The following is a 16,512-nucleotide window of genomic DNA, read 5'->3' on the forward strand; positions in this document are numbered from 1 at the left end:
AGCTAGCTTCAAAAACAAACGACTCAAATCTCAAAAGGCGAAAAGGTTTTTCTCAATAATCTAGGCACAGCCTAGGACTTATAAACCAATGTTGGAGAGAAGTTTGGAAGAGAGTAGCAGAGTGTATCACAATGGCAATTTCTACCAAGCACATTAAAACTCAGTTTGCTTTACACCTGCCGTCAGTTACTGTAAAACAAATGTTCCCCACGGAAATGTTGATTTTGTTGTGGGCACCCGTCTGTCTCAAGAGACAAAAGAGCCCAGGCAGCTTGCGCTGACTGGCTCCTCAGAGAGAGGAGCTAGTTTAGGGAGAGAGAGGGAGGGAGAAGCCCAGCGTGCTATGACTGGCTCCTCAGAAAAAGAACTTTTGCCTCTGTCCCCCCCCCCTTAAACTCCCCTTCCCGCGTCCAGTTGTCCACCTCCTTCCACACATGCACCCCGCATGTGCTTCTCGTCCCTCCAATTTGAGTGTTAATTGGGCCTGTATTTGGCTGGTTTGGACGATGCTGAGCAGACAACACAGACGTCACTGGCCCACTTCAGAACTGCTTTCTTTAGCCTGGCTGCCACCCAGAGGAGAAACAGCACTGGCAAGAGGTACACAGTGCAGCCACCCTCCACTAGCCCAGCCAGTAATAGGAAGCGTTCTTTTGGGGCGGGGTGGTGTTAGTAATAAGCCAGCTCCAAGCGAAGATTTGCAGCCAACTGCAGAAAGCAGCCAGGAACTGAGAGGCTTAGATGCTAGTCATACAGGGGAGAACCGGCAGCTGCAGACTTTGGCTCTTCCTTTTTTAAAAAATATTTTTATTAGCAGTTTCAACATAACAAATTATCAAACCATATAGTCGCTGACATTAATTTTCCCCCTTTCCCCCCTCCCTCCCTCCCTCCCTTCCATCCTTCCCCCCCCCCCCACCAAGGACTTCCCTCAGCTCCTCTCTCTGATTTCTCAGCACATATTATTCTCTGCATGTTATAAAGTTGTACATACCCTTACATTATCTATCTAACATGTTATCAACCAATAAATTTGTGTATGTTTATTCAAAACCTGCCAAGGAGTCCAGTTCATTTTGTTGTCTTTTTAGATAATTTGTAAAAAGCTTCCGTTCTTCCTTAAAGTCATAGTTGTCCTTGTCCTACAATTTGTATGTCAATTTAGCCAGCTCTGCATAGCTCATCAGTTTTTCTTGCCTCTGTTCTTTCGTTGGGATTTCCTCATTCTTCCATCCTTCTGCTATCAAGACTTTTGCCGCTTTTGTAGCATACATAAATGAATTCTTTGTTTTTCTTGGCAGGTCTTGTCCTGCAATCCCTAACAAAAATGCTTCTGGTTTTTTTTTTACAAATGTCATTTTAAACATTTTTTTCAATTGATTATATATCATTTCCCAAATTTTTTAAATTTCTCTACATTCCCACCACATATATGATAAAAAGTCCCTTCTTTTTCTTTACATTTCTAACATATATTTGAGTCGGTTTTATACATTTTTGTAATCTGTACTGGTATAATATACCATATATACATCATTTTCATATAATTTTATTTCAAGAGAGAACAATCTGTAAATTTCAAGTTTACTTTCCACAGTTTTTCCCAAGTTTTTCCTCAAATTGTATATTATTGTATATTATGTCCTATATCCTGTGCCCATTTGAACATAACTGATTTGACTTCCTCATCTTTTGTTTCCCATGCTAGCAAAATACTATATGCTTTCTTCAGCAGCTTCCCTTCTTCTATAACTTCCTATTGAAATATATAAATTGTATAACGAAACCCCTTCTTATTATCTTCCTTGTACATCTCATGTAATTGTCTGTAGTGTAACCAACTCTGAAAATGGTCTTTAATTTCCTCATAGTCTTTTAGCTTCCATTTCCCTTCTTGATCCTTCAACAATTCTCTATATGTAGGCCACTTCCTTTTTTTGCCAAGCGGTTTGAGTAACAAAGCTTCAATTGGTGATCCCCACTGGGGTGTTTTTTGTTCTATTAAGTCTTTGTATCTCTCCCACACCCTCATTAGAATCATTTTTTGGTCTGCAAATTCAAGTAATTCTGTTTCCAATTTTAAAAAATATATGATTTTTTTCTCATTGGGGGCATAAATTCCCACCAACATCACCTTCTCTCCTTGGATTTTTTATTTGTATTATTAAGATTCTGCCTTTCTCATCTTTTTGAATCAATTTGGGTTCTAGTGCAGGATTAATATAACAAACTACTCCTCTCTTTTTTGCATTATCTGCTGAGATGAAATCCCATCCTAATTTTTTATTAATTAATACTCTTTTATGCTATCTTGCAATATGTGCTTCCTGAAAACAAATTATATCCAACTTTTGTTTTAAAATTACATGTTGAATCCTGTTACGTTTAGCTTTGTTATTCAAACCATTAACATTCCAACTTAATATTTTAAGATTGGCCATTGTCAGAGTCACTTACAATATCTGTTTTTCCACCTGTTGCTCCTTCCAGTGATAGCCGCTCCAAAGCAGCTCTTTGTTCTGCTACTGGGTCTTCATGTCCAGAGTTTAGGTCTCTCCTATGTTTTTCAAAAAATTATTTGGCCTGGTATTCTGTTGTCATTTTTCATTTATTTATTTACGGCTATTAGCCCATAAAATATGTACAAACATAAAAAAGCACAAAGGCTTAAGAACCAAAATATCTGACAACAGAAGGTGAGCACTGCGATGCAAGGGTGGGTCATTGGGCAGAGCCAAGTAACAGGATGTGGCCCGGAGAGCTCCAAGGGACGGTTCACAGAAAAGGAAAACTGAAGACGAGATCCGACATGCACTCTCATCATAACTGTCCGATTAGATTTTGATGTTGTTGTTGTTTTTTGGTGGTTTTTGCGTGTGAGATAACCACATTCAGGAATCTCGCCACCTGCAGAGTAACAGAAGGATCTGTATCCTGCAAAAGCAGTGCGGCGTGTGACTCAACAGGCCTGCTAACCAAGCGCAGTAAAGCAGGGCCCAGGAATTTAGTCCTGGCTATGGTATGTAGGGGACAGTTGAACATTATATGTGGAAGAGATTCAACAGTTTTCCCATCACACACGCATAGCGGAGACACCAAACCCTTGGAAAATCTGTGGCTCAGCAGGTTCGATGGAAGGACATTGAACCTTGCACGAATAAATGCAAGTCGGTGTGGTACTGATGAAAGAGATGACATGTATGATGGAAGGTCAAGTGGTGGGGTTATTCCGTGATACCTGGGGGAGCAGACACCCCCACCTCTGGCAAGGTTGTGTTGATTTTCAATGTCTGCTAATCTTTGCTCAATGAGGCTTTTAGCTGAGCGTAAGTTCATCTTTAGGGAGTCCGCTGGGGAAATTCCGATGCTCAGAAGTTTGGCATGGATTTTTCCTACCCACGGATTAACAAATTCGTCCCGCCAGAGGCACTGAAAAAGGTAATGGTCGGGAAGCCTATGCCAGCTGGACAGCCAATAGCCAAAGACTCGCTTCCAGATGACAGTCTCCAATGTTGCAATCCTTAACTCCAGACGTATGGCTGCGTTGCTCACACACATGGGGAGTTTCAGGAGGCGACGGAGAAACTGATTCTGCAATGTCTCCAGCGATGTTAAATTGGACCCAGGGGCCCAGAGCGGGGGCAGCATAGCAGAGGGTGGAAACCACTTTTGCGTGGTATACCTTCAATGCAGAGGGGATGTGGGAGGCTCCGTCAGCCGCAAAAAATTGGAGTAGAGCATAAAGTATTGTTTTCCCTTTGTTTAGTAAATACTGTATCTGTGGCTTCCAGCTTAGGTTGTAGTGAAAAAAGACTCCCAGGTATTTAAATTTGAAAACCTGTTCTAATTGGACTCCATCTAATTTCCAGCTGTAAGTTTTCCGAGACCTGGTAAAGACCAGGACTTTAGATTTCCCATGATTAATTGTCAGATGGTTGAGTTTGCAATAAGCCGCAAAAATCTTTAGAGCTCTGCATAAACCGACTCTAGAGTAGGAAAGGATCGCTGCATCATCGGCGTATAGGAGCAAAGGGCAGCGAAAATCGGCTAGGCGGGGGGCATGAATGTTGGCTTGAGACTCATTCAGAAAGAGCTTCATATCACTAATAAACAGGTTGAAGAGGAGTGGAGCCAAAATGCAGCCTTGGCGCACACCTCTATTTATTGGGACCTCGTTGGATAGGTTTCCCGCAGGTGTGAGTCTCACTCTAGCCGACGACCCGTGGTGTAATTGGGTTATAAGCCATAACAGTCTTCTATCTATGCCCCATCTCTCTAGTTTCTTCCATAGACAGTTTCTTGGGATACTGTCGAAGGCGGCCTTTAGGTCTATGAAAGCGACGCATAGGCGCCCCCGCCTCGGGGCAGAATATTTTCTGGCAAGATGATACATAATTACCATATGGTCAGAGGTCGAGTAATTGTTCCTAAAGCCCGCTTGCTCATGGCCAATCAGATTTGAGTCGTTTGCCCAATGAGACAGCTTAGACAGCAAAAATTTTGCATAGATTTTCCCGATGATAGACAAAAGGCTGATGTTCCGATAGTTCTCCGGGTCAGCAGGGGGACCCTTTTTATGGACTGGCACGATCACGGCCTCCTTCCATGACCTAGGGATAAGCCCCGTAGAATTAATTGCGTCAAAGACTTTGGCCAGAATTTCAGCCCACCACCTCGGTTGCGCAACAATAGCCTCAGCAGGGACTAGATCCAGCCCGGGGGCTTTGCCCGTTTTCAGATCTAATATCAAGTCCATTATCAGGTCTGGGTCGGTAGAGGGCCACAAAGGTAGGTGGTCGGCTCGGAATTCCGTGGATGAGTTGGATTCCTCTGCCAAGGAGAAATATTTACTCAAGAATTTTTCCCATGTGGGCGCAGGGATAATCGTCAGTGGGTACTTCCTTCCTCTTATGTTTATCAGAGCCCAAAATTCCTGTGGTCTGCGGGATCTAGAGGCCGCTATCAAGGCTCGCCAACGCTTTTGATGCCACTCGCGTTTGGCGAGCTTTAAAGTCTGTTTGTATGCTCTTTTGGCTTGTAAATAGGAGGATGGTAGAGCCTGGGCATTAGAGTTTTTGTATTCATTATAGATGGAGCGAAGAAGGGATCTTGCTTGTTTGCAAGAGGTGTTAAACCAAGGGGCCCCAGCACTGCAATGCGCCACTTTCGCCTTTTGAGGAGGTGATGTAAAAAAAGTGGTAAGGTTTGTTGTAAGAAGGTTAAAAAGTTTCAAAACCGAATTGGAATCTTGTAAATCAGTAGTTATTTGAGGTAGATAGGCAGTGATTTCCCTATGGAAAAAATCCTGGTATTTTTGGGCCACAGCCTCCGACCATTTGATCCCTCTTATTTGGACCGATGATGAGGTTTCCAGAAGGACTGAGTGTTTATAGTCCTTCTGGCGCCGGAACAATGACAAAGTGGTCACTACTGGAAGGTGATCACTGAAATGTTGATTTTCAACTTGGAAGGAAAGTACATTAACGGCCAAATTTGCGGAGATCAAGCAGTAATCGATAACACTGTTAGATGTTGGTCCCAGGTGAGTGAACTCCCCCGGTATATCGGGGGGGAAGGTGCCGTTCAAGAATACTAGATTCAAGCGAATGGCCATTTGGTAAAGGGTCACTCCTGCTTTGTTTACTCTGTTGTCCTTTGAAGTTCTAATTCTGGTATGTTCCAAGTCAAAGTTGTCCAAACATGGGGGAGTCCACCATTTGGACTTGGTTAGTAGGTCCCAATTAGTGGCAATACGAGCATTAAAATCTCCCCCAATTAAGGAATACGAGTTAGGGCATTTGGTATGACATGACAATAGGTGATTTTCAAATGATTCGCTGTTGTCAACCTATATCTCTTTTTCATAAATGTAAATAAGATCCCCTCTGGGTATTCCCATTTATATTTAATGTCTGCTTTTCTTAGCGCTGTTGTCAGGAACCGGTATTTTTGTCTTCTGAGTCTCAATTTAAATGGAATCTCCCGAAAAATATTGACCTTCTGTCCAGCAACCACAAGATTGTCCACAAAACTTTTCTGAAGTTTTGCATCCTTCATTTTTTTTTGTTACAAATGTTAATATGACATCTCCTGGCTGCTTTCTCTGCCGACTTTCTATCGTGCGTATCCGAAAACAGCTCTCCGTCATTTCTGTCACCCACTCTTGCCTCTCCCCCATCCATTCTGCAATTGTCTTTGTAACATATGTTTCTAAGTTCTGTTCTGATTCTGGTAGGCCTCTTATTCTCACTGTTTTTCCCCTTCTCAACTGAAAGAGGAGGATTTTATCTTCCAAATAATTTTGTTTCTCTTGTAGACCTCCCACCATCCCTATAACAGCTTTCTGTTCTTCCTTCAAATGTCCTAACTCCTCACTAGTTTTTTTTTTTTAATTTATAAAAAATTTCAGGGCATAATCAGCACAGCAACTGTTAATACCATTTTTCAGAGGCTGTCCTTACAAGTTCTGATGAACAAATGCAATATGCTTGCCTCCCTTGAAAGATGGGAGTTAAAAGTTCTGCATAGACATCATTTCTGGAATGGTACCCACGAAGTCTCCTAGACCATCAGGTTATTTTTTTCTTCAAGGGGCTCTTCATTTGGACGCAGGCGTTTAGATGCTGGTTCCTGGGGATTATCTGCACCTTTCAGAGAAGACAGCGGCTTGTACAACACCTTGGATGGGAGGCTGAAGCTGATGCACATCATGTCCTTATTGGGCGCTACGTTCCTCACCAGCTCCACAGAGCAAAGGCCCTCTAAGGAGATTCCCAAGCAGGCTTCGACTCTCTCCTGAACACCTTGCGCAGGGTTGTCGTGCTTGGAAAAGCAGTAGCAGTGCACGGTGGGAAGACTGGTGCTGCCCGGCTCTCCATCCAAGAGGTGCCTGAAGACATCCAAGAATTCAACTGCCATGGCTGGCAAGTTCATGACGATGTGCAGGCAGCTGTTCCGCTCCTTCAAAGAAAGCTGTCTGGTCAGTTCTTCCTTCACCGGCTCCTCCAGGAACTGCCTGCCATCCATGTTGAAGACCTTGACTTTTCTGTCCACTTTGTTTAGCTTACAGTTGTGCTGCAGCCACTTGTACGAGTCAGGGTTGAGGTCGTTTGCAAACACAATGCAGCCCTTCTTCGCTGCAGGAATTGCAAAAGGCCCCACCCCGGCGAAGACATCAAAGAGAAGGTTGCCTGGCTTGAGGAGGCTGACGATGCGCATGTGTTCTGTGCAGAGGCGGGGGTTCCAGTAGACTTTGGGGAAATCAAATTCGTACATGATATGGTGCTCCTTAACCTTTGTGATCATATTGGCCTCCTCTCCAGCTAATACCTCCATTTGAAAATTCCTATAAGCATTATCTATGGTATTGGTTTTATTTACAGCGCAGGTGATTCCTGGATTCTTGTCAAGGATAACTTGACCAATTATGTGTTTGTAGGGCAGCTGATGGTCCCTCAGATTCAAGTGAATGATGGGGCCAATTCTGCTGAATGCAGTGGTCACTTCCTGACCTTCAGGAAGCACTGCTTGCAGAATTTCGTCCACCTTGAAATGGTCGTATGTCAGTTCCTGGTTATACTTGACAATCTCAGGGCTAATGTTAAAGCTCTTCAGGATCTGTTGCTCAGATTCGCCCAGGGAACAGCTGTCGGATATGGCATGAGGATCTAACAAAAGAAACTTTCTGCTTTCATCTTCTGGGTCTTCAACAACTCTTTTGAGACCTGGGCGCTTCAACAGCACTCGTTTGAGAGGCTTCTCCAGCTTGCTCAGGTCTTTGTTAACTTTCAGAGCTGGGATGACAACATTCCTTTTGAAAGCAGCTCGGTCAAGGGTGGTCATTCCACGGACCCTGGGATGTGGCAAATGCAGGTCACGGTCAAATTTTTGTTCAGGTACCTCCGGCATAGTGCACAAACTATTTCTACGAGCGGCTGCAAGATGTCCAGGCAGCCGATTAAGAGGCTGACCGCAAAACGTCCAGACTGCTGGAAATGATGTATTTGAGGCAGTTGTTCCAAAATATTTCACTTTCAGGAGGCTAGCAGGCAAGCTGTTTAATCGCCTGAAAATCCTCATGCCGGCCTCTCGCCGCGCCGCATTTCCCCTCAGCTCCCTCACTAGTTTTTTCTAGCTTATCAACTTTAGTTTCTAATTTGTTAACCTTCGCACCTAATTTTCCAAATTGTTCTGTCAATAATTTATTCGATTTTTCCGTATCCAAATGCACTTGTTCAGCAAAACTTTTCACTGACTACACCATCTCCTGTCTAAATTCCATAAGTTGCTGTGTGGGAAAATCAGTGGTATTCTGTTTTCCCTGCTCTTTCCATCTCTTCTTGTATGCTTGCCCGTCTCCTGTCCATTGCAGATTTCCTTGTTATGGCTCCTGCATCCTGTTTACCTGCCATTTCTGACCCAGAAAGTTTTCCAGCCACTAAATGATTTTATTTTGATCTGTTCAAGGTCACACCTGCGTTTCTTAGTTCATCCCAGAAGTGAAAGTATTTTCCCACTCCCAAGCTGAACCGTAAATTTTCCCTTTACCATTTAATCGTTCCCTCCCCTCCTACCGATGGAACTTAAGTTAGTAAAACTGTAAAATCCTTGCAAAACAGAGCCAAAAGAGAACAGACAAAGGAAAAAGCATAAAAAACCCAATAAAACCTGTAAAAAACAAAAGATGACTATTTTCACTCCCAGGCCCCTTACCTCCCAACTAGATCCAAATTACATGTCATATATCAAACAGGACAGTTCCCCAAGACGAACCGGCACAAACTGTTAATATAAAGTTAATATAAAAGAAGTATACTTCTCTTCAATAGTTTTTATAAAAGGTGGTGACAAATGAGAGTTAGTCCAACTTTATATTTGTAATCCAAAGTATAAATCCAAAATATAAATCCAAATGGACTGTTCTTCACTATGTTGTAATCCAAATCTTCCAGTCTTTAGGCTTCAGATATGTACATCCAAAATGTCGAAGAATATTAAGGTTATTTATTGGCGAGTAAAATTGCGTAGGTCCCCTGGTCTTCAGTAAGCACTAAATATTAATTCCAAAACTATTCCAGGTTGTCCTTCCTTCTTGGGGAATTTCTCCCCCAATATGTTGGAGACGTGTAAGCAGCTCCTCTCCCACTTTCCTGCTTCAAAGCAACCACGGAGGAGGGAAGGAAGGGGACCATGGATCCTCCACTGCTTGGGGCTGCAGCGGATTCTCTCCTCCCGGGCTCCCTTTGAAGCAGCAAAGTGGGAGGGGAGCAGCTTACACGCGTGCAAGCAGCTCCTCTCCCACTTTCCTGCTTCAAAGTGGAAGGACTCTGCTGCAGTTGCGAGCAGAGGATCCATGGCTCCGCTTCCTTCCCTCGAAGCAGGGTGCGGGGGTGCAGGGAGGAAAGAGGGGAGGAAATAGATGCCGGGCAGGAAGACACAGCCACACTTTGACCACTGGAAAGTCCACCTCAGCCTCCCCAGATTTCCACTGAGACGGCCAGGCTAATCTTGATGGCCATAAGAGCTGGAAACTTGCATGGGCTATTTATTTAAAGACGAAAACATGCACACATGTGAAAGAAATCCTCCCAGGTTCCTGGACACAACCCACGCTTGATATTCACACAGGTTACATGGATGGCATTGGCAACTGGAGGAGCCGCATGGTGAATGAGCAAGTCCTGGTTTCAAGCTTAAGATCAGCTCTTTTGTGGTGGCCTCAAACAATCCTTTGGCTGCAACGGGAATCCCTCCCTCCCTTAATTCAGGATGCTACAGTCTACAGATTCTGTGGCTGCCTGCCCTTTCCCCTGAGCTGTAAAAGCACCTTCAAGAGGGTGATGGGAGGTGACACAGTCATCTTCCAGATGTGCAAAGAATCACCCGCTTGACACTAAACGTGACAGCAAGCCTCACACTCAGATCTGAAGCATAAATGGGAACCTAGGCAGCTGCCTTATAAGGAGTCAGACCTACTACTCCATCTAGCTTAGTAATGTCAACACTGACTGGCAGCAGTTTGCCAGAGTTTCAGGCCTGGAGAAGCCGGGGATTGAATGTGTGGTGTTCTGCATGCAAAGCCACTGAGGTTATAGCTGTTCCCTTTAAAAACAAAGATTGTAGTCCTCATGGTTCTGAAGAAAGGGCTAATTTAAACAGGAACAGAGGGACCTTCCCTGTACCACGTCAGGACTCCTGAGCTCATTGAGCTCAGTTTTGTCTTCATTGATAGGCAGAGGTTCACCAGGGTTTCAGGAGACACACCCTCAGCCCTACCCGGAGAAGCTTTCAAGGACTGAACTTGGGATCTTCTCCATGCTCTCCCCATTGAGCTATAATGGCTCCATCCCTTCTCCTCCCCTCCTCCTCTGCAGGAGGCCTATCTCGGCTTGTCATTACAGTGGTGCCTCGCAAGACGAAATTAATTCGTTCCGCAAGTCTCTTCATCTTGCGGTTTTTTCGTCTTGCGATGCACGGTTTCCCATAGGAATGCATTGAAAATCAATTAATGCGTTCCTAGGGAAACCGCCTTCAGACCAGGTCCGGGGACAGTCTGCCCCGGACCTCTTCTGAAGGCTGGGGGGGGGCAAGGGCTTTTCTTCCCACCCCCAGCATTTTAAAAAACCCCGGGACAGCAGAGGACTTCTCCGCTGTCCGGGCGATCTTAAAATGCTGGCGGGCGGCATTTTAAAATCGCCCCAGGACAGCGGAGGACTTCTCCGCTGTCCAGGGTGATTTAAAAGCCCCTGGGAAGGCAGGCAGGGGGGACAAAGACTTTTGCCCCCTGCCCGCCTTCAGAAGGTGTTCCCGCCCCCCGCCCCGCTTCGGAGCAGCGTTCCGAAGCGGGGCCCCGGGGGCAGGTGTTCCCGCCCCCCCGCCCCGCTTCGGAGCAGCGTTCCGAAGCGGGGCCCCGGGGGCAGGTGTTCCCTCCCCCCCCCCCGCCCGGCTTCGGAGCACCGGGAGAAGCGATCTCCCCGCAGCCCCTTGCTTCAAAAGAGGTCCGGGGACAGCGGGAAGCGCTTCCCGCTGTCCCCGGACCTGGGGCTGCGGGGAGAAGATCGCTTCTCCCCGCCGCCCCTTGCTTCAAAAGAGAAGACCCGCTGTCCCCGGGGCAAGCTTCGTTTTGCGAAGCAAGCCCATAGGGAAATTCGTCTTGCAAGGCAACTCGAAAACGAAAAAACCTTTCGTTTTGCGAGTTTTTCGTCTTGCGAGGCGTTCGTCTTGCGGGGTACCACTGTATAATGTATATATGTCAAGGGCTTTGAGATGCATATAAAGTCAGGTTCAGCATTATTAACTGGACTTAGATAAGCCATGGTTCCCCTTCCTACCCTCCTCTGAGGCTCGCTTTAAAGCAGCAAAGCAGACAGGAGCTGCCCACTTTGCTGCTTTAAATAGTTTAGTACAACATTTGATTCAGAATATTTTTTTTCGTGTTTTCCTCCTCTAAAAACTAGGTGCGCCTTATGGTCTGGTGCACCCTATAGAGCAAAAAATACGGTATTTGTTTGTTTTTGCAATAAATCCTCCTTTTAATTACCTATGCTTAGACAGTTGGATGGCATCATGTACGCCTCCTCCCGGCAACTCCGGCAACCAAGCTGGTGCCAGATGTATTGCTCTGCTTTCCTTTGGACCATATCAGTGAGGCTGAGACAGGGGTCTTGTCACCTGGGCAGCCTAGGACCTCCATACACACTGCCCAGGCTTGCCCACAGAGAGGTCACTTTGGTTCTGCTAACGCAGCAAAAACAACACAGGAGGCAGCAGTACCAGTCTCTGCAGCCAAAGCAGGTACTGTGATTCTCCAGTGGTTCACTGCATTGTCTCTTGAGGCAGATGCCAAAAACAGGGGGACAACAACAACAACAACAACAACAACAACAACAACAGCAACAATAATTTATATTTATACCCTGCCCATCTGCTTGGGTTTCCCCAGCCACTCTGGGCGGCTCCCAACAGAATATTAAAAACTTCCCTAAACAGGGCTGCCTTCAGATGTCTTCTAAAAGTTAGATAGTTGTTTATTTCCTTGACATCTGATGCAAGGGTGTGCCACAGGGTGGTCGCCACTACGGAGAAGGCCCTCTGCCTGTTGGTATATGTATTAAATTGTGTATTTTACAAAGAATAAAACAGGTCCCGTGACAGAGGCGCAAGCCTGGACCCAGTTGCTGCCGCATCGCCACCATGACATCATAAGGTTGATTTGACGTCACGTAACAACATCATGAAGTCATGGTGCAGCACACTGGGCACTCACAGTCTGGGGCTGGAAGCAGTGTTTCTTGATAACAGCAAGGAATAGATGAGCATATTGATCTCATATTTCAAGTCCTAAAAGAGTTTGAGGAGTCTCTGGGCTCATAACCCCCAATGTGGTGGGAATGGGTGATGCCACTCTCTTCCCAGATTGGCAGAAGTGGTTGAAAGGTCTTGTAGTGCTTTTGTTTTTAATATTTCCGTTCATTTTTGCTTAATTAAATTCTGCAAAAGAAAGTGGATTTCCCCAAGTCCCATGAATTGGCTGCTTTTTGAATGGTTAAGATAGTTGAAAATGGAAGTGTGGGGGTAAGAGAAAAGGAGAGGTAAAGAGTTAGGGGTGAAGTTAGCATCATATGATGCTCAGTTGAGTACCAGAAGGGTAAGTGCAGGGATTGAAGTGGTTAAAACCTTTTAGTTAAGTTGTCTTGAAGAGATACTGCTAGACGGAAAGAAAAGGAGGCCATACATGAAGGTAAGAAGCAAGCTGTGTTACAGATCAGAAGTGATGGGGAATGCCTACAAATCATGCTGTAAAAGCTTCAAGGGGAATTGCAGATTAAGCACTTTGGCGTAGCTGACGGTGTAAAATAGGGTTGCAGCAAAGGGAATGAAATGCACATGTCAAAAGATGTGAACTGCTAATTAGTTCCTGTCCCTCAAATGATGCTTTATGACTAGCATAATGAAGGAGTGGGTTTAATGATCTTATGAAGCCATATGTAAATGTGTGTGCTCTGGTTTCCTTCACGGTGTTCTGTTATGCCAGAAGCCGTTTAATGATGCTGGCCACATGACCCAGAAAGCTGTCTGTGGACAAACGCCGTCTCCCTCGGCCTGAAAGCAAGATGAGTGCCACAACGCCATAGTTGCCATAGTCGCTGGAGGCATGGGAGATAAGGGCGTATTTGAGAGTAAGCCTTTAGAAGTCCAGCTGAGTCAAGAGCAACTCGCCCCTTGTCTATGTAAGCGTAAATCAGGCTACTACTCCCCCCTGATATGTAGGTTTTCAGTTTTTTAATCTATGTAGGCTTCAGAACTTGAGTAAGAAGCGAGGGGGCTTGACACATCAAGGTGCAGGCTGGGCATCACAAAGAGTTGTATCCAATGGGTTTCTGCCAGCTACACTCTGCAGATGCTTAGGAGCCTCTGACTAGAATTTATAGGATTTCTTTGTGTGTAAACCCTATAAAAAGGGCTCCGAGGTGCAGGCATAGGGCAGCGACACCGAGGGCAGGAAGAAAGGGGGAGCAGAGTGGAATGCAAGGAGTCTTGATTTTTAACCAAAATGCTATGTGCACCCGCATCTAATCTTGCCCCTTTCAAAAAACTATTTCTTGGTGTGTGTTTTTCTTTTTGTAAATCTACCAAAGAATAAGATTAGATAAATTTGGGGGGTTGAGTAGGGTCAGTTGCAGGGGGGAGAGAAATATCCCTATTTTCATCAGGAATGTTGGAGGGGGTGAGGGAACCTAAGATTCCCGTACAACCTTTCTGGCTCGAGCAATTGCTTGTTAGAGAATTCTCAGGTGTCACTCGCTGCGGCCGGTGGGTGATAAAGAGACTTGGCTGTGCACCAGACCTCAAGTGGAGCTTTCTCCCATCTGCACACTCAACAAACTACTGCTCCCAGGATTCTCTAGGGAAGCCATCATTGTTGAAAGTAGTGCAGTAGTGCTTTAAATGTGTGGTGGCTGGAGTGTAGTGTTGGGGTCAGACCTGGGAGATCAGGGTTCAAATTCTCACTCAACCATGAGTTGGGCCAGTCACTGCCTCTTGGCCTAACCTACTTCGCAGGGGTAGATAGGTAGCCGTGTTGGTCTGCCATAGTCAAAATAAAAAAATTCATTCCAGTAGCACCTTAAAGACCAACTAAGTTAGTTCTTGGTATGAGCTTTCGTGTGCATGCACACTTCTTCAGATACACGAAAGCTCATACCAAGAACTAACTTAGTTGGTCTTTAAGGTGCTACTGGAAGGAATTTTTTTATTTTGACTACTTCGCAGGGTTGTTGTGGAGGCGGGGGTTCTTACTTGAAGAAAAAAGGTGGGATATAAATGCAATTAATGAATAAGATGTGTAAATGTGTAGTGCAGATGTAGTCTTGTTACCGGAAAAATCCGAGGGCTCCCTTGGACAAAAAGTAAAGACACCAACCAGAGTAAATTGGAGCAAATCAGCAGCCTGTAGGCTTGGCCTTTATTGAACTGTTGCAACAGGGTGTTCCCCTCACTTGCAGGAGAGAGGAAAAGACACAGAAAATGGTGTGCAAGACCTTATAAAAACTTTTGAAATTCCCACCCTGTAGATCAAGCCCACCCCCAGAAACATCATGCATACATTACAGAAAGGAGGGGTTGAGGGAGGAGTTGTGGTGGTAACCTGAGTGTCCTGTCACCTGGCTGGTTCCCCTCTACCCCTCCCCATGAGTCATTTTCTGAAGACAAAAGGTAGTCGCAGTTTCCTGCCCCCTGAGGGAAGATCTGATCATTGTCCTTTGTTCCAGTCCATGCAGAATCCACTCCCATATGCAAGTTCTTTGTGATCTTGATTGTCTTCTGTCTGGGACCATCAGGGTTGGCATAGCAACTGGGCAGGGCTCCTGTGGATGTGCTGGGATGCTCAATGGATTATGGCTGGCCTGTATCAAACCTTCCCCATTCTGTAGTCCTTCCTTCATGGAGTAAAATAAAAGTGGAACAGTGCAAATCCGATGTATGGTTGATTTTCTATGAATTTATAACAGAAGCGTAGCGTATGTAGTGTGTGAGTGTGTGTGAAGTTTGTACAAACTGAATGATGGGGGGGGTTCCTGCTACAGTCTAAAGAGAGGGGGTGTCAAATAGTAATGCTCATGGAGAAAGAGGGGATATTGTAAGGGTGGCCCTAGTTCTACAGACCCTCCAAGTGCCCCTATTTTCCAGGGACAGTCCTGGATTTACAGAAGCCATCCTGGTTTCTGATTTGATCACAGAATGTCCCACTTTTCCCTAGGACGTCCCTATTTTCATTGGAGAAATGTTAAAAGGGTATGGTGTTATGTCACTCCCAAGTCAAGGAGATAAGTACTGTACTTTTCCATGTATAAGGCTATGTTTTTTATTTAAAAATTATGTTCAAAATTATGGATCATCTTATACACAGATACAATCTCCCCCCATTTTCTTAAACCGGAGTCCCCCAAAATAGGGGGCATCTTATACATGGGGGTGTTTTATAGATGGAAAAATACAGTAAATAGCCACCCTTTAAAAGACATCTGAAGGCAGCCTTGTATGGGGAATCTGTTTAATGCTTAATGATTTATTATGTTTTTATTGGTTGGAAGCTGCCCAGAAGTGGCTGCGGCAACCCATTCAGATGGGCATAGTGTTAATCATCATCATCAGTGCTTTTTTCTAGGGGGACGCAGGGATACACATACCCCTAAACATTTTGTGAATCTTTGTACTTTTGTTCTTCTACTGTATTTATTTACCCTCATTTGAAATGGTGATTTTCTTGAGTCAAAATGTTAGTACAGTGGTACCTCGGGTTACAGACGCTTCAGGTTACAGATGCTTCAGGTTACAGACTCCGCTAACCCAGAAATAGTACCTCGGGTTAAGAACTTTGCTTCAGGATGAGAACAGAAATTGCACGGCGGCAGCGGGAGGCCCCATTAGCTAAAGTGGTGCTTCAGGTTAAGAACAATTTCAGGTTAAGAACGGCCCTCCAGAACGAATTAAGTTCTTAACCCGAGGTACCACTGTACCCCTAAACATTTTTTTTTAGAAAAAAAGCAACAATAAAAATAAACTTTTCATCGGAAAAATGTTGGAGGGGATGCTTCTATAGGATGCTCTTATTTAAATTTAACTTTCATATACAGTGGTACCCCGCAAGACGAACGCCTCGCAAGACGGAAAACCCGCTAGACGAAAGGGTTTTCCGCTTTGGAGGCGCTTCGCAAAACGAATTTCCCTATGGGCTTGCTTCGCAAGACGAAAGCCCATAGGGAAATCTCCAGGACAGCGGGGAAGCGCAGCGCATTTAGAAGCGCTCGGGAAAGCAGCGCACTTCGCTGCTTTGCCCAGAGTGCTTTTAAATGCGGGCGGCTGGGAGGGAATCCCTTGGCCCCCCGCTGGACTTCCCGAAGCTCTTTTGAAGTCCGGCGGGGGTCCAAGGGATTCCTTCCCAGCCGCCCACGTTTAAAGGCACTCCGGGGAAAGCAGCGCACTTCGCTGCTTTGCCCCGAGCGCTTCTAA

General features: G+C 45.3%; 2 protein-coding genes across 3 annotated transcripts in view; one reads left to right on the forward strand and one right to left on the reverse strand.

Moving 5' to 3' along the window:
- Positions 1 to 16,512, forward strand: part of LOC310701154 (uncharacterized protein) — a 53,364-nt gene that overhangs the window by 11,305 nt on the left and 25,547 nt on the right. The window lies entirely within an intron of this gene.
- On the reverse strand, positions 6,412 to 8,132 carry LOC310701576 (tRNA (guanine(37)-N(1))-methyltransferase-like). Its single transcript, XM_083492695.1, has one exon. It carries the CDS (start codon positions 8,077 to 8,079, stop codon positions 6,562 to 6,564), a length of 1,518 nt encoding a protein of 505 aa, XP_083348821.1. The 5' UTR covers positions 8,080 to 8,132; the 3' UTR covers positions 6,412 to 6,561.

The sequence above is a fragment of the Podarcis liolepis genome, assembly GCF_965112155.1.
Source record: "Podarcis liolepis genome assembly, chromosome: 2".
NCBI classification, from domain to species: domain Eukaryota; kingdom Metazoa; phylum Chordata; class Lepidosauria; order Squamata; family Lacertidae; genus Podarcis; species Podarcis liolepis.